This window comes from Momordica charantia (assembly GCF_013281855.1).
Source record: "Momordica charantia cultivar OHB3-1 chromosome 6 unlocalized genomic scaffold, Mcharantia_2.0 BLBB01000006.1, whole genome shotgun sequence".
Classification (NCBI taxonomy): Eukaryota; Viridiplantae; Streptophyta; class Magnoliopsida; order Cucurbitales; family Cucurbitaceae; genus Momordica; species Momordica charantia.
Genome location: NW_028275164.1, coordinates 6,650,218 through 6,668,788, shown reverse-complemented (window position 1 = coordinate 6,668,788; position 18,571 = coordinate 6,650,218). Strand labels below are relative to the sequence as shown.

The 18,571-nt window shown below is 32.7% G+C and overlaps 3 protein-coding genes across 5 annotated transcripts; 1 reads left to right on the top strand and 2 right to left on the bottom strand.

Annotated features, from left to right (window-relative positions):
- Positions 1-429: 429 nt before the first annotated feature.
- LOC111016543 (protein ALP1-like) lies at positions 430-2,321 on the bottom strand. Its single transcript, XM_022291984.2, has one exon. The coding sequence runs from the start codon at positions 2,193-2,195 to the stop codon at positions 741-743; it is 1,455 nt and encodes a 484-aa protein (XP_022147676.2). The 5' UTR covers positions 2,196-2,321; the 3' UTR covers positions 430-740.
- Positions 2,322-10,294: 7,973 nt separating this feature from the next.
- Positions 10,295-12,186, top strand: LOC111016588 (Lactoylglutathione lyase / glyoxalase I family protein). Of its 2 annotated transcripts, none has more exons than XM_022292033.2 (5): positions 10,295-10,520; positions 10,855-11,029; positions 11,286-11,369; positions 11,458-11,661; positions 11,780-12,186. In XM_022292033.2, exons 1-5 carry the CDS (start codon positions 10,464-10,466, stop codon positions 11,872-11,874), a joined length of 615 nt encoding a protein of 204 aa, XP_022147725.1. In that variant the 5' UTR covers positions 10,295-10,463; the 3' UTR covers positions 11,875-12,186. The 2 variants fall into 2 exon arrangements, with proteins under 2 accessions (XP_022147725.1, XP_087981612.1); XM_088125486.1 differs by lacking the exon at positions 10,295-10,520 and adding an exon at positions 10,562-10,799 and having other exon boundaries at positions 10,875-11,029.
- A 3,056-nt stretch (positions 12,187-15,242) lies between these two features.
- Positions 15,243-17,384, bottom strand: NMT1 (myristoyl-CoA:protein N-myristoyltransferase). 2 transcript variants are annotated; one of them, XM_022291975.2, is made up of 2 exons: positions 17,226-17,384; positions 15,243-16,934 (listed from the first exon to the last, which is right to left on the bottom strand). In XM_022291975.2, exon 2 carries the CDS (start codon positions 16,878-16,880, stop codon positions 15,576-15,578), a length of 1,305 nt encoding a protein of 434 aa, XP_022147667.1. In that variant the 5' UTR covers positions 16,881-16,934; positions 17,226-17,384; the 3' UTR covers positions 15,243-15,575. The 2 variants fall into 2 exon arrangements, with proteins under 2 accessions (XP_022147667.1, XP_022147668.1); XM_022291976.2 differs by having other exon boundaries at positions 15,243-16,914; positions 17,226-17,383.
- Positions 17,385-18,571: the final 1,187 nt, after the last annotated feature.

Sequence of the window (18,571 nt, the reverse complement as noted above, 5' to 3'; positions counted from 1 at the left end):
TGGTGGGTGTGGATACACTTGCGCGAATCCACTGATGATGCAAAATTTTTACAGAGACAGACTCGATGAGTAATCTATTTAAAAGAACCCTCCGTGTAGTGTGCGAGTTGAAGCTAGCAACATGTCCATTACACACCGAAGGTTGGTAAGAACCGAGGGGGACAATGCCTCCTAACCTAAGTGGCCCTACCCATAGATCCTTGTGTCAGCGAACGTTGTTGTAGCAATCTTCGCTGGCTGAAGATGGAAGAGTGAACGTTGTTGAGCCTAGAGCCCAAGAAGGAAGCCCTCAAAGTAAGTTCAAGTCAATCCATGGATTCGATCGGGAAACCGTATCCAAACTTCGTGACTAATCTGCCTCATCTTTGATGTAACATGGTATCCAAAATTTTAGGTTAAATTTTACTATTTGGTTGGATCTCTTGATAATTGCCAAAACCCACTTATATATTGATTGGAATTTTGATGTTTGAAGTATAATTTCACATAAGAAATATGTATCAATTATAACTCTATAACTTGAAACATGGCTGGATTACATATCCATAAATCCTAATACCAGCACCACTAACCACTAAAAATCACCTAAACTAACGATTTTTTGTTTTCCATGATGGGAAAATCACCACCAACTTACAAGTATAATTACCTTATTTTAAACATGACTATAGCAATTTATATTATAGCCAAAAACAATGGAAATAAAAAAAAATTAAGAGGAACTTGAGAAATTTTCTTCACTAGAGGAAGCCAGTGCCGGCAAGGCCATGGTGGAGAAGATTATGAGCAATATGATCCCTGGACTGAATCGCAGTCGCCGATCGGAGCCCATTTTCCGGCGCCATCTCGTCGTCAAAAATCTCGAAATTCAGCTCCGGATCGAATCTCTCCTTCCTCATCTCGCAGATATTGTGCAGAACGCAGCAAGCTCCGAGCACCACCGGCAGCTCCTGCAGCTTCACCTCCGTCCTCTTCTGCAAACACGACCACCGCCCCTTCAGCCGTGCAAACGCCGCCTTCGCCGCCGCCTGAATCTCTCCGACCTTCTCGTTGAAGGCGTGCTGCGTCCACGTCAGATTCTGCACGGCGTATGGCACCAGAAGCCAGTCCATCAGCGGGAACCCTGAGTTTCCGACGATGTGGACGTCATTGAGAAGCCCTAAGTTGGCTCGTTCGTAGAGGGCGGATTTCTCGAGGACTTGATCGTCCGGCATCGAGCCCGGCCACCCGATGCAGACGTCGGTGAAGACGCCGGCGGGATCGACGACGCCCTGGACGGTGATGGAGTATGAGGTTTTCTGGTTCCGTTCGGTGTGGCGTTTGTTGAAATACGCGGCGACGTTGGATTTGGGGGCGATGATTGGGATGTGCGTTGTGTAAATTGATCCTCCGACTTTGGGGATTCCTGAAATCGACTCGAATTCTTGCTTGATTTTGGCTAATTTTGAATCGTCCGGCCATTGGAGGAATTTGGGCATTAGGACTTTGCGAATGGCGGAGCAGACCTCGAGCACCAGTTTATGGCAGGTGGAGATTCCGAGGCCGAATCGCTTCGAGACCAACCGGAGCGGCTCGCCGGTGGCCAGCCGCCAAATGCAGACGGCGACGCGCTGCCGGACCGGAATCGCGACTCGGAGCATTGTGTCCTTCTTCATCACCGTCGAGTCCAGTTCCTTACAGATCATATCGAACGTCGATTTGCTCATCCGGAACGCCCGCCGGAATTCATCGTCGGGGAATTCCGGGTGGTTGCATTGATCCCACCAGTCCTTCGATCGGTCCTTGACCCAGAGCCGCCGCTGCTGGCCTCCGGCTCCGGCGCCGCCCTTCGCCGGAGACGCAGAAGCAGCATTCTCCACCGCGGAACGGCGGGGTTTTTTGGCCGCGATGTCAAATTGGGGGAAACTCTCATCGGAAACTCCGAATTCCCGCTTGAAATCAGCTTCAAAGTTTGCATTTTCTTGATTAGAATCCATAACCCAGTGCTGTTGCTTCTCTTCCTGATCGTACCAGAAGGGGAGCTTTAGTAAGTCGTTGCCATCGAAAGAACTCTGACTCTGGTCATCGCCATCGCCATCTTGACGTCGCCGCTTTTTGGAGCTCTGATTCACACTGAAATTATCCATGTCCGAGAAGAGACTATAGATGGGCAATAACTCCTCCTGATTAAGAAATGGGAACGAGGTAATTTCCATGAAACCCAAGAACAGAACAGAAACAGAAACAGATCAAAAAATCTCAATCTGGGTATGAAAGGAAGAGGTCATTCAATTCAAAGAAGCAAATGTGAAAAGAGAATTGGGAAGTGATAATGGGAATTGGGGGAGTGGATGATATATATACGAAGGAACAGAGAAGAAATGGAGATTGGGGGAAGAAAAAGAAACGTGTGGGTGAGTGGGAACGCGTAGGAGATTGTTTGACGGCGACTGGAAGATGGACCTTTTTTTTTAATTATAAATTATTAATTTTTTGGATATAATTTTAAAGGGGCGTAGCGGTACGCGGTGTGGGAAGGCGAGTGGAGGAAGATGGCTCCGAAGGTTCCAGTTTTTTGGTTCCACAGCGTAAACACGTTCACGCGGACCGGACCGCCACGGCTCCGGATCTTGGAAGCTTCTTCGCTGTTGTTCATCTTCTTTATTATTCTTCTCCAATTTTCAATTATAAGCTAACCTCTCCTCTTGTAATTATTACTAACTTTGAATTAACACAATTAAAGTGTTTTCCTTTCCTTCCAAGTTTCGGTTTTTTTTTTTTTGCTAGTTCAACGACACGTGGGAAGGAATATTCAATCTTTTGGTTGGTTACATTCAAATTATTAATTTTGTATATTTCAATGTTACCTTTAAAAGGTTGTTTGTTTTTCGATAATCTAAATACATTGGAATATTTATAAGAATATTTTCATGACTACTTGAGAATAGATGTATTGTTAATAACGGTTTTTTGAAGTGTTTTCTTTCCCTCCAAGTTTGGTTTTTTAATTTATTTTAGTTGGTTCAAGAACACATGGGACGAGGATTCAACATTTTAATTGGTTATGCTCAATTTAGAAGTTTTTTAGACTTTAATGTCGTGTGTAAAAGGCTGGTTGTTCTTCGATAATCTAGATATATGTCCTCGATAGGAATATTTATAAGAATATTTGGATGAATGCATGTGAGAATGGGTAGTTACTACTATTTTTTTTAAATCACATATATTTATTATCTTTTAGTATATAATTTTGAAGCAACATATTTTAACGACCAACAAACATATGACATGTTTCTTCTTAAAGAAAAAAAAAGAAATTTGATAATACGATAAATAAATTTTACCAAGATAACATAAATGATACATGCTTATCTTTTTTTTTTTAACTACTCAAGTTGAAATTGAAAATTTATACTTGATATTAATTATTTTTTAAAAAATCTTATATAAATATAAATTCAGTTGTTCTAAAAAATAACATACACAAATTATCACATCCGAAATTAATTAAAAAACAAATGATTAAATCATTAAGAACAATTCTATTATATAAATGTAAATTAGATTAAATCAATATATAGATTATATGAATATTGGTAGAAACATTTTCCAACCTTATATAAATTTAAAACGTCCCAATAATAATTACGTAAACTAAACGAAATATTTTTAAACATCTTTATAAATTTTCCAACAAAATAAACCTCACTATCTAAATATGTCAAACCGTCTAAAATTCCAAGCATATAAAATTTCAGATCACATCTATATTCTCAAAAGAGACGACCCCTAATAGAATTTTGAATTTAGAAAAAAAAAATGTCTATTAAATCTCTAAATTTTATAAATATGTAGGGATTTGAACCTCGAAATATATATATCTCACTTGGTTAATTACATGTACAATTGAGTTGGTGACGTTTTTTTTTCCTAATTCCGTCTCTATTATTTTGTTTCGAAAATTAGATCGATGTGAAAGTAAAAACTCGTACGCGTGAGTATTTCTTTTTTCTTTTAACCTATAAATATTATTTTCATTAAAATTGAAAACTATATATATAGTAAAGAAGGAAAAAAAAATTATGCCGAGTGAGACCATGCACAATACAACTAGGCATCAAGCATATCCTCCCTTGCAAGTATCATCTACCTAGTGAATCCAGCTATCAAGTATCAACTTAGACTCAAATTTTGTTTTTATGTATTTAAAAATGACACATCAAATAAAGTAAGGTTTAAATTTCAATTAGTCAAATAATTTAAGATTTTCTCTATTTTGATTCAATTTTTGAATTTGTTTCATTTTAATTTATATGTATATTCATCACGGCGGACTTTAAAATAATTATCATTTATGGTCTTTACTATATTATTATTTTTAACAAATCGATAATGCATAGCTTCAGATGTGTATACTAACGTAATAATGTACTTAAATCTTGAATACGAAGATAAGGTAGACAAATACATGGTAAAATAGTATTTCAATAATCAAAATAGTCACTTGTTGGAAGGTTGTGGGTTTATAATAGTTATTGTTGTTATTATTATTATTTTAATTTGGTAATTAAAATGTTCTAAGATTGAAACTGAGACAAATTTGAAATTTCAATTACTAAAAATAATTTAAATCAATAAATTAAATCTACCGAATAATAAATTATATATATATATATATATATATATATATATATATAATTTTCTAAAAGTCAAAAGTGCATGCCAATTGTGCCTGACAGCTGACATATAAACACTTTTAAAGTTTTGAGGTAGATGGTTAATATATTTAAACAATTATTTTTATTAAATAAATTTTTGACTTGAATCAATCAAATTGTTGATCTTTGGCAGAACTATACTTAAACTTTCAACTCCACGTGGACTACATTTATGTTACAGCTAAAATCATAAAATATTCAAGAATATAAATAATTAAGTTTAAATTATTTGGGTCTAAATTTTTAATATATTTCAAATAAGTTCCAAAAATTAAAAATGTGTATCGAGTCTTTAAATTTTAAATAAATAATAATTTTAATTATTACCGATAAATTTAATGTTCGTAATAACCAATCTAAGAATCCATATATCAACATGTAACAAATAACAAGAAAAATTAAATGGTTGTTTGTTGTTGTTTTTTGCTTTTGTATTTTTCAAGCTTCCTAGATTAAAATATAAAATTTGAATGTTCGATAACTAAAATACAATAAACTAAAAAAATTATGAACTAAGATAGACTTCTAGCAACTTATAAATTAAAATAGAACTATCTTAAATATTAAACCAATAAACAAATAAATAAAACTTAGATTAAAGTATAAGTTATCATTGAACTTGACAATTATATGTAATAGGTCTCTAAAATTTTAATTTGTTTAATTTTGTATTTAAAAGATTGAAAAAAATGTTAATAAATACTTTAATTTTTAATAGTGTGCCTTGTAAGTCCAATTTTAAAAAGTGTTTCATCCCATTAAATATATTTAGAACGTAAAATTGAAAATTCAAAAGGAATAAAAATAAAAGTCATATACATATTAGATAGCTGGTAAAATAAAAATATTAGATAGCTGGTAAAATAAAAATATATTATACGAAATATTGGAAGTCTAAATATCTATTAAATAATTACGATTTGAGGAATAAATTTATAATATTGGTTTGTTTTATACATATTTTTTTTTATCAAATTATATAGATATTTATAGAGTTATAGGTTTCGATTTTAATTCTCGAATTATACTTATAATTTAAAAAAAGATAAAAACAAATAACAGTTAAAAGGATTCATAAAGCGATATAAAAAAAAAAAAAAAGATTTAGCGCAGCCCCCAACGTGGAGCACGCAATTGTAGCAGCAATTGGCATGCTCTAATGATCCAGCTGACGCAATCATACGTCATAAATACATATCAATAAATTTTATTTTATTTCATTCTTTTATGCTAAAATTTAAAATATATCTTATGGCCCTGGGTAGTTGACCTTCGACAAACAAACAGTTGGCAGTCAAATAGCGCAGGCAGTTATTCTTTTAAACCTTTATTTATTTATTTTTCTTTTCTTTTTTAATTATAAATCAGATTTCAAGTGGGAAATTAGTGAAATTGTTTATTATTTATTTGCATTGTAATCCACTAATGGCAGAGATGGTTGAGATTAAAAAAATGAATATAAAAATATGGTTTGAATTTGGGAGGCATTTGAAGCTTGATTCTTGGATTATCTACTGGTTTGATTTGTTTTAACTAAAGAAAAACCCTTTTGAAAATTAAAAGGTAATATTTAGTAATGTTATTATCAAGCTTAGTTTGTAAAATAAAGGAAACTAAAATAAAAAATGTTCATTTTCATTTTATAGTTCTTTTTATTAAAAACAAAATAAAGTAGATATTTTAAAGTTTAGGTATGGAATAAATTTTTTAAATTTCCAATAAATATTATGTCTAGAGATAACGTATTGTTTGTTTTCAATGGTGTTTAGGTTTGGTTTATAATTATTTTTTATTTACAAAATTCGAATCTTTATTTTATTTTATTTAGGTTGAAAATGCTACACAAAACTTTGAGATGATCTACTTTTTCTATTTTTAATTTAACTGGAATTTCGATAAATATAGTTAAAAATGGGATTGCCTTTTCTTTTCTTTTCTTTTTTTAATTAAAACAAGTACCTTACTTCTTCTTTTCTTTTCCAATTTAATCAAATTCTTTTGACCAAAGAAAAAAAGCCACGTGAGATCACGCGCCACGCGGAAGGGTGTAACTGAAAATTTCCGGATATTCTTTTTCTTTTTTCTTTTCTTTAGGAATTTCCAGATATTCATTTGTTGGAGGGTAAAGACGACGAAATATCTGAAAATATTATATATATATATATATTTCATTCTTTGTCTTTTAAAGACATAATGGGACCCACGCGTCAAATGATAAGATGCGTTTTTTTTAAAGACTTTCCCATACACTTCTTGATCGTTGATCCTCGGCTTTACTTCCTTTTAGTTATTAAAGTTTATGATTTATTATATTATAGCCAGCTTTTAAAATCTCTATTCACGTGGTCAAATTTAAAAAAATAATAATTATTTTTGGTTTACAAATTTTTTAAATTTCTAAAGTGTGTTTTAATCCTTTAACGTAAAAAAATATAATTATCTTGACTATCACTGTTATTCTATATTCTCACTCATTCATCTGATCTATATGATTTTAATTCAAAGTTAGATTTATTTGTTTGTTAATTTGCTCGTAATGATAAAATTAACCAATAATGACTATATATTTTTTTAATGGTGTATCAAAATAGACATATTATGATTTTAATAACCAAAATTTATTAAAATAAAGAAAAAAGGGTTTAATGACCAAAATATAACAGATGAAAGTTTAAATTCGGTTCCCTTTTGTTTTGGTGTTATGTTTTTTAAATCAAAGCGTGTTGTTTTTGTTATGCACCTTTTTGAAAAATTAAAGTAAAAGTCTGACTACAAAAAGGAAAAAACAGTATTTGATTATTATTTTTGTTTAGTTTAGATAAGAAACCAAATATTTCTAAAAAATACACAAATTTTAAATAGAAAAATAAAAATGAAATCAATTGGTATATTTTGGAAGCTTGATTATTATCATAAGTTGAACCTTCAAAATTGGACGCTAATATGAACATAGCTAAAGTGGATACGTCATTTGTTATAATTTGTTGATTGTATGATCGACACATCCATAATTATTGAAATGACATCTAAGGCTAAGCGAGAAAGTATTAAAGGGAGTCGATTACTGAGACAAGTGGTGATCTCATATTGTAGCTTGTCGAGAGAGAGGAAGCATTCAACCACCTTTCTAATATAGCGAGTGATCACTTTGTCTGACCATGAATATAAACAGTTGATAATATTACTCATCCCTTACGAAATCAAACTAAAAAAACAAAGAAAAAAATTAATTAAATATTAAGATTGTTCAAGATTGTTTTAAATTTAAATTTGCCTATTTAACCATTATAATCAACAAACACATAAAAGTAACACGAAATTTACATCAAACATGAATTTTTTTTTTTAAATTGAGTTGATTTTACTATATACCTAGAACGCGTAAATTATATGTTAGATTTTCAACTTTGTGATCATTAAATTTAAAATACAAAGTCAATTAGAACTTGTAAACCTAGTATAACGACCCACCCTTGCTATTTTATCAACGAAAAATAAACAAAAAGAAAAATCAAACATTGGAAACCATCAACTAGTGTAAAATAGGGACAAAAATGGGCCAAATCTCCCATTTAAAACGTGGTGAAAATTGAAAAGACTAAAATTATGTCTCACGTGCAAAATGTTTTGCACTTGTATATTTATGTCCTCCATCTCCCTCTTCATCCTTTCCACTTTGTTCCATTTAGGATAAAAGTTATTGCTTTGATTCTCAAATCTCACTATCCTTCTTTTTTTTCTAATTTCATTCGCTTTCAATCAATTTTAAATCTCCATATAAGTTCCATTACATTCTTTCAACGTATTCGTGTTCATTCATAATATATGTCAAATTTATCTCATAACTCTTTATACATATATATTTGGTATCCACAAGTCTTTGACAGAGGTCGTTGGTATGTCTCGATCATATTATATTTGGTTATCAAGAAAGTTTATAAAATATTAAATTTTAAGTAGGTAGCTATAACAGCTTCAACTAGTTACTTTTACTTTTTGATGGAACATTATTATTATTTCTATTTATTCGCACCACTAAATTTTTGACACGTATAATCTTGTGAATTTTTTTTTTTCCTTTGGCCCAATGACCATTGGGTCAACTCCATTGTATTTGTTTTTTCTCTCTTATACAAAAGTTAATTTGGAAACTTTGATTTTGTATACTTCATAAATATGTGCATGTTGAGTTTGCGATATTAAAAATTGTAAAGGTAGGTGTAAAATATTAAATTTATGGTAATTTAGTAACCTAGATAACTATTTTGTTTTTGGTTTTTGTTATTAAAAAATAGAATTTGTTGATAATCAATTCAATTTTATGTTAAATTATTTTAAAATTATAGGTAAATTTAAAAAAAAAGTTTTTAAAAATGTATTTTTATTTTTTAAAATCTGATTTTTTCTTCCAATACTCATACTTTTTTTTTCTTTCTCATATTTATCTCTAAAAAAATTATTTCTCATTCTAAAATATTTTTATTTATAAAATTTATCTCTGCCAACTTTATTTTTCTCTCTCTACAATTTTTATATATTTTATTATTATTATTCTCTCTCCAAATTTTTATATATTTTTGTTTTTTTCTAAGAGACCAATTTCATTTCTCTCTCTAAAAATTTAATAATTTCCTTAACGTTTTTCTCTCTAAAATTTCATATTTTATAACGTTTCTTTCTCTTCGTAATTTACTTTTTCATCTGAAAATTATATTTTATTTGATCGTTCAATTTTTTTACTATAATTTTTATTTATCTTTGTATTTATTTATTTTCTCTAAAAATTATATTTTGAATCTTATTTTTATCTCTAAATTTGTTTCCACTGTAATTTTTCTCTTTCTTTATAATTTCTTTTTTTCTTTAACTTATCTTTTCCTCTCCGAGTTTATTCGTTTTCTCTAAAATTTCACTATTTTTGTCATTAACTTTTCTTTCACTATTTTTTTTTCTAAATCTTTTTATTTATCTATCTAAAATTTATCCTCCAAAAGTTTATTTAAATGCAAGTCCCGATCTCGTCTCCGTCCTCGATTCCATTTTTAAATAATTAATATATATATATTTATTACCCTTTTTGTATACTTAAATTCTAAAAATAATTAAAAAAAATTATAAAACTGATAATTTTTCTCGAGACATCTCTTGGACCCAAGAACGAGGTGGAGACGGAGATTAAAAATTTTAACGAGAATGTGGGAGAACATCCTCACTCGCACCCATAGTCATCTCTACTCTACATAAAATTTTATCTTATTTTCAATTTTTTAACTTTTTAAAGACAAAAAACTAAAAATGGTTATCAAAGCTTTTATTTTTTAAAAACTAAAAACCAAAAACCAAAAATTAAAAACGAAAAAAATAAAAAACTAAAAATTAAAACTAAAATAGTTATTTAACGAAGCCTAAAAATAAATGGTTCAAATGCATATTTTTATGTTTGTATAAAAAATCGTGATACTTTTAAAATGTCTGATCCTAAATTCTTTTAAGGTTGACCATGAAATCATGAATTCACATCACAGTGATCACACCACACAAACTAGTTTCAATATTTGCAAATTAGGACTATATTCTTCATATTTACAGAAGTGGCCAGAACAAGGTGGGGTGTGGTGTGGCTTTCGTCGTTCTCCAGCACACAAAAATAAATTGGAATTTGCAGGAATCTTCTTGAGGTCAGAAATCAGAATCAAGAACAGAGACGAGAAGTGGCCTAAATTGATTTGCGAATTCAGGCGATTTGGGCCTAATCGCTACTCCAAAATGGCGTCCCTTCCCAGCCCATCAACGCCACCATCGGCCATTCATCTGAGACCGAAGGTATTCTTTTCTGCTACAGTTTTTCCGGCCGTATTGAAGCTTTAACCGCAGTTTTTCATCGTCTATTTCTGTTGAATCATATTGACTGTGTTTATGTTACTTACAGTAGCGAATTTGGTGGTTGAAGTTTTCGTAGAGCTAGGACATGCACCATTTGGGAATAAATTAGTCAAAACAATTACAATTTCTTCATTTCCAGAGTTCATAGTTCCTTTTATGTAGGAATGGATTCAAAGAAATGGAGAAGAGCTTTTTTTTTTATTTCTTTTGGGGGGAGGGGTAATGTTTTCCACCATTCTCTTGTAATACTTATATCCCCTCTTCTGAATAACAGGCAAATCTTCTCAATTTCAGTTCTGTATCTACCAACCCATCATTCCGAAGTTGTAGGAGAAGTGGAAGGACTGGTGGTTATCATGGAATTTGCTTTACAACAAGAGCCAAGGTGGGTATTGAAGGAGATGTGATTGAGAAAGATAAAGAGCCAATTGAAGTTGACGTTGAGAATGGTATGCTTTCATAGTGTAAATGTTTGCCTCGTTACACCTGCATCTTAAGCTTCTCAATCACTCTTGTGGAATAAATTTGACCTCTTGGTCTGGGGCAGTGTGGAAGATGTCAAGAATTTGAAGGGGAAAAAGAGCATTATCAAATTTTAACGATTAAGATGTTGATCATGTACCATTTTACACTCATATAGAGTACATATAGCTGTCCTCTATCTTTTGTTTGGAGATATATTTACTGAGTTTGAATGAACTACAGATTATGGAGCTGTTGGCGTTCACCATGTCGGGGTGCTTTGTGAGAATCTTGAGAGGTCACTTCACTTTTATCTAAATATTCTAGGTAAGGCGATTCTACGTGGATCACTGTGTTCGTGTGGAATATTCGTGGGAGACATAAATTTAAACGAAAAATTTCAACTGAAAAACAGGTCTTAAAATAAACGAGGCAAGGCCACATGATAAGCTTCCTTATAGAGGTGCTTGGCTGTGGGTGGGTTCTGAGATGATTCATCTAATGGAACTTCCAAATCCTGATCCTTTATCTGGACGACCTGAACATGGAGGCCGTGACCGTCATACTTGTATTGGAATTAAGGATGTATCGAAGTTGAAAGTGATCCTCGATAAAGCTGGTAGAAGTCTTCCCTTAACAAAGCTGAAAATTTTGTTACTTTTCACATTTCAAGACTTATAAATGATAGAATTACGGTTATTAATTTTTAGCCCATGTTTTCCCACTGAGTTATGCAGGTATTCCCTATACGCTTAGCCGATCAGGAAGGCCTGCAATATTTACAAGAGATCCAGATGCAAATGCTTTAGAATTTACACAAGTGGATGACTAATTCAGTTCTTATCAAATAAACTCTTTTTATCAACATCTATGAGCTTCCATTGCCCGTGAAGCACCTAAGGATCTTCAGATCACTGAAAAGGTCAGTTGCAATATACTATGGTCTGGGAGGGACAAATAACACGATATCTTCTTGCAAGGAAACAAGAATATGATTAAATGTATGCATGTCATGTACAAATGAACTAGTAATATGCTATAAATGTCTAAACTGGGCATCTTCTCTTCTGTAAAGATTATCTCTATATTTTTTTCCCCCTTTTTATTAAGTCAATATTAATGGTGTCTTGGAGTTTTACTGATATAGAGGAAGCTGTCGGTATTGTTTTTAACCTTCAAAGGATAGTTAAGAAAATAAAGGCTAAATTTCACGTTAGTGGCTAAATAAATAAAATTCACTGCTAACATCGCTTCTCATATATAAAAGGGAGTTGGTAGTGATTTTGATAAAGAAATCAGTTCAAATCAGAAAGTATCATGAAGTATTGAAGAAAAAACTGTGCTACTGAAACCAAAATGATCAAACTGTTCATAATCTTCATGTACCATGTGGGAAAAGGAAATAAGAGGCTGTTGTTATCATATATATATATTTATATGAATAGGGCGAGAGAGACAGAGAGAGAGAGCCTAAACTTGGTATTGAGATACGGTAAAGACTGGTGACAGAAAGAGAGAAAGCACGCAGAATATCTTGCACGAGCAAACATGCAAGAAAATAATCATGCGTGCTCACTCTCTTCTGTCACCTTCCTTAACACTTTAGACAAGGATTACCTGCTGTTTGTTGAGCAAAGTTTCCTTCAACCATTAAGTTCCACTGGAGAAGGATGATAAGGAGTTACAGAAACAGAAATTTGGATGGTTGATCTGATTGCATATAAGGGCAACACTAATTACTGATATTTATAATGGAGAAGGTTACTTGCGTTCCGTATTAAAATAACATAATAAGCTTGTGCTTTAAACTCTTATTGGTCTCCCTCTCCTAAGGTTCTGCTTGAAAGTATTTACACCAACTGGTTGGGGAGTGAAGTGGGGAATGGGAATTGGTAGGTCAGGGAACTGGATTATACTTGTCAATTGGATCCGATCCAAAATTTATGTTCTTTATGAAGTTGTTGCAATAAAATTGTTAATCCTTTAAAGATACTAATACCTTTTCATTTGTTAAAAAGGAAAGAAAGGAAGAACAATAATCGTTCTAGTCCTCAATGTTCAGGCCTTGTCCTCTCCACTTTTTTTTGTTTTTTTTTTGGGAAAGCTTTTTGTACCCTCTACTGATCTCATAGTATTATATGATTTCTTAGTATCTATTGTCAAAAATTAGTAGGATGTTAATGTGTTGTGTAACCTTTAATGTATAGCTTTAAAATACTGAAGCTTACAGGAAGTGGATTGTAGAAACCCAATCGTCAGAGCATTGGATAAGGTATTTCTAGAATATAATGAGATAGATTTGATGTATTATTGACGTAATGTTGATAAAGAATTAAACAAAAATCTTGGGGAGTTTTGTATAGTCAATATATTGATTGTGCCATTAAATAATGTGTTTTACCAGTGGGGGATTATTAATTTCGCTTATAGCTGTCTCTTTAGACCATGTAAAAGTAAATAAATAAAGGAAGAATACTGATCAAAGTAGGATTATAGTTAAATGTATCATGTGTGACCAATGCGGTGCTGACAGAGAGCAAGCAAGTAATAATAATTTAAAGAGATAATAATGAACTTGTATGTCACATTAAGACAACTTTGACGAAAATGGGGAGACAGCATTTATTCTTTAGGATATAAAGCAGGTAAAATTGTGCCAACTTCCATAAACCTATTCCCATAGAAATCATCTTTCTGACTGCCTTCCTAAATTGAAAATCTGAAGAAAAGTAGTTGGATGGATTTGGAATATTTGGGAGCACATTGAAAATTCATCATTACTCGTTTTATTGACTGTCTTTGAGGTGATTGCTGTGTCTGCTGAGGTATGATAGCTAGTTGTTAAACATAAATTCCTATTGAGTAGAGACATTTTACAGCCTTTGATTGGTAGAGTTGGATTCTGAGTGCCAAGGCCTGCGCCTTGGTCAAGGATTGAACTGCAGAAGTGCTGAGATGAGCTCATTCTCTATAAAGAAAATGAAACTGTTAATGGAAAAGCTTAGGAGCTGGCTTACTCAGTTGAATTGCTTTAATCAGCTCATTACTAATCTTAGAAGAGCCTAGAAGCTCCCTGATCGGATAGGCTCGGTGGAGGGAGCTCATGAGTTGAATTGTTGCGAACGAAATGAATGGGGTGCTTCAGAAGAAGCGATTTGTTATGATTAGATGATGACTTCATTTTCTCAGTTAGATTCTTGGATATAAACTCAGGCTCATGAAAGAGCTTTTTAAACTTTTTTCTCTTAATTTGGGTAGCTGGATGCGAGTCCATGTTCTTGAAAGTGTAGAAGCTTATTTATTCGACCGAGTTGGTTGGTTGAGCTGACTCACTGGGACCGGAAGAATCTCAGCTCACAAGTTCATAAATAAGCTTGGCTCGAGTTTGATTTTGTCCATCTTTTAGTCAGTTTTGAAGATTTTTTGAATGGTCAATTCAGTTTTGTGAAAGTCAATTTTTCAATTGGAATTTTGTTTTTTCGCAACTCTACTTTTGTGCAAGTGTTGGCTAAAAGTATAATCGTGACAATACTATCCATCCCCCACCAAATATACTATTTTGGAACGTGGCTCGTCCCGTTGCCATAATAGTGTTCAAGACAGTTTAAATGCTATTTTGATCCATTTATTTTCAATTTTGATTTATTTTAGTATGTATTTTTAACTTTTATTCATTTTAATCTCTATATTTTAAAAAGTTCACTTTAATAAATGTGCTTTAAAAAAACGATCATTTTAATATTTATTTGTAACTTTTTAAAACAAATTTTATATACAAATGGAAACTCCACTAAAAAAAATTTGATATACTAATGAGTTAAAGTGTGAAATGAGACAAGATGGTCATTTTTAAAATTACATGGACCAACCATTCAAAGGTATAGAAACTAAAACAAAATCAGCGTTGAAAATAGTGACATTTTAATTAAAAGTAAAAAACCAAAATTGAAAATTCAAGAATCAAATTAGCATTTAAACATTTTCAAAACCTTCACACAAATCCTTACAAAAAACCACATGATCGACTTGTTACATCTTGAAGGTTAAAGATTTAATGAATATGAAGCTTCTAAGTTAAATCTAATAGTATTAGTATAAGATCATCCATTTAAACACCTTTTTTGTTGACAAAATTGTATTAGTAATATACATGACTCATTTGAACAATTGCTGTCCACTACTGAAGATCAAATTATCATGTTTCTACTGAAAAACCTGGAATGGATATCTGATTATACCAACAGGTGAACAGGCAAATAAAGCACATGCTGGAGCAAAATGTATGCAATTGTCCATAGTACAAAACAGAAATTGAAAAGCCAGCACAAGTAAAAATGATCTGCGGAACATTATACATTATCCGGCAAAGTTTTTTTTTTCTCTCATACTCCAGAAGTTTAGTGCTTAGTGCTTTGCTGTTGACGCAGAAGAACAAAATAAAGAAAGGGTGCATCTTCAATCCTAGCCACCATTAAAAAATGACCAATATCTTTCTCTGGTTCACAGTTCAAATCAAAACAGAAACAAATCCAACTATAGCAGTACAAGCCCAAGTTCACTAGGTTTCAAAGCGTGCCGAAGTCGATAATTATACAGGTAATAGTGCAGTTGGCCATCGCCCGGACCGAATTTTAGTTCCTTCAGGAAGGACTCATTCTCCATGACATCCAATGCATTGAAGACATCAAAATCCTTCTGTTTTGCAACAATGAGAGCATCATTCATCAACTGTAACAATGGGGTTTTGGTGGAGACATTGTAATATGAATAAGCGGCCTTCAAGGTGGAGTATGTTTGGTTTCCAAGAATTGATGAAGGGAGAGTGTAGAAGCTGCAGAAGTCAGTGACTTCACGAGAATACTGACTCTCAACCAAGAAACTGTCCACTACACTCTCCTTTGGAAGAAGCCAATGCTCTACATCAGTTTCATCAAAATCTGGTGCAACAGCAAACTGGCTTAAGTAGTTCCTAAGCAACCTAGTAACAGCAGGTACGTCGCGAAGTTCCATCTTTCGAAACCCTGGGGTAACTGGAGAATCTGGTAACTTGTAAAGTTTTATGGTTCGACTCATCGTCATCCTCGCCCCAAGCCTCGAGAACCCGACATCAATAAGCTTCTTCGGGTTTAAAGATCTATGCCAGTATTGGCAAGTGGTTATTGGAGTTGGAAGAACAACTCCAGCCGTGTAAGCTGCCTGCCATATATTTTCCAGGTGAACCCTTCTTGTGACCTCTTTGATCATAACAGGAGCAAGTCTCTTGGACCTAAGCTTCTTATGAACGCATAAGAAATTGATCTCTGCCATCTTCACAACTTCGCCGCGCACCCGAATTCTGGCGGGGACGCCACTGATGAAAGCAACCAACTTCTTCGAAGCTTTAGCACGAACACCAATGTGCCAGCTCGTGAAGTAACCCGGAGGCCGCAAAGCCCATCCAAGAAACTCCTTGGAATAGTTGAATCTGAACAAGTTTTCATCATCTTCAACATAGTTGTTCTTCAAGAGATTGTACACCTCCAAACAAGTCTCATCAGAATCCATGTCGCAGGTGGTCCATTCATAGGAACTAGGAAGATTATAAGGCTCTTGTTTGACCTCAGATAATGGGGTTGGGGCTTCAATTGGCCCATCAGGCAAACTAGAGTCCCCAACGTCCTTGAATTGCCCAACAGGTTGAGTTTCCCAGAATTTGTGCCTTTTTCCAATGGACATGGAGTCTTGAATCCTACGAACCATGCTCTCCAATGAGCCATCGTCTTTGGTGACTTGGCCTGCTTCGTTTTCCTGGTCTGGGTTTTCCTTTGGAGATCCTGGAGAAGTGTTGTTATCGTCCATCTCGACAGAATAATTTAACCGTGACAATCAATGGCTGTAATCGATCCGAGTCACCTGACAAACTTCAAGCTTTAAAATTCTTCGAATAAAAAACCCTCCCACAACAGAAATTTCAAAGTCAAATAAGGAAAAATCAATAGCGAACTAGGTGGGAGGATCTGAACTCGAGTGATCTTCAGGAGCTCAATAAACAAAAACAGAGTAAACAATCAACAGATCTTCCAATGCTACAACACAATTCACAAATCCTAAAATCTATTTCTGGGAAACGAAATAAAGGAAAAGAAAAGAGATCTACGACAGATTATGAAACAATATGATGAATTGGAATGAGAGGAGTGGCACCTGAAGAAGAGAATAAGGTGGGCGAGAAACTTGTGGGGAGAGAGCATCAGATCCTGACCGCAGAGGTGGAATTTGGTTGCGAGACGAAAATGGCTATTAGGGTTCTTTATTTGTTTGTTTGTTTTTCTTCAAAGTCCAATTTTCTTCTTTTCTACTTTAATAACATGGCTGGCTGATGTTCTACTCTATCAAAATCGGCATTGGAGATGCCGATGGGCTTTCGATGATCGCGAGGAGGGCCTTCGTTCCTTTCTGATTTGGGCCTCAATCTTGCTCCATTAACCACTCAAATTTAGGGTTTCTTTCTTTCTTTTTCTAATTTAATTTTTGAATGAAACAATATACTTTAAATATCTTTCAAAATCATATAGCCAATAAATATTTTTTTATTTTTTATTTTTTTTATAACATTAGCATAAGAATTTGAACTTTAACATTCTCGAAAAAAATATAAATGTCTAAATGTTAGTAAGGGATATCTTTTTTCATGGACAGGTCTGGCCCGACGGAACTGAATAAAATTTTGTCCCTGTCACCTAAATAAAGATTAGGATGGGGAATATGTTCCTCTTTCCATGTCCTATTCTGTCTAATCGTCACCTTCCTTTTCTCCCTCTCGAAACTAACATGCATTTTTTATTTGTCCATGACAAATATCACTAAATGACAAAATCGAATATATCATTATGGTTTTTTTAATGATGTTTTAAAAAAAGATGGAATCCTTTGTTATTCTAAATTCTCTTGTGCCTTTTATTTTTTAGACTTATTTATAATTTGAATTTTGTTGTATTATGAATTACAAGATGTCTATAAAATGTTAATTTATTTTTTCAAATGCAGATTCCTCCTACAAATTTAACCATCTAAATGTAAATTTAGATCTACAATTAAATTTTAATTTATAATTTATAAAAATAACACTATTGGAAGATCATAAAATTTCATACAATTTTGCAAGGATGGATAATTAAATAGGGATGGGTTAGGGAGGTCAACAGTCTTAGATTTTTTTTTAAGCAGGTCAATTAGATATGCTTAAGTTGCCATAATATTTTTGTAATCTAAGGATAAATATATAAATAAGTTTATTCAATTAACAATTTATTTTGTTAAGAAAAAAATCAATCAATTTTTCTATTGAAATATAACTAATATCATGCTCACATCTCATCCGATAATTTTTCTCTTCTGCACGACTGCTCAAATAAAATCATACATTGTTAACTGACCAATTAAATAAATTGTATCGTTATATTTGACTTTAGCGATAAAAAATAATAAAATTCGTTTCATTAAAATTAATTTCAAATTAGAAAAAAATATCTTTTATGTGTTTTTTTCCT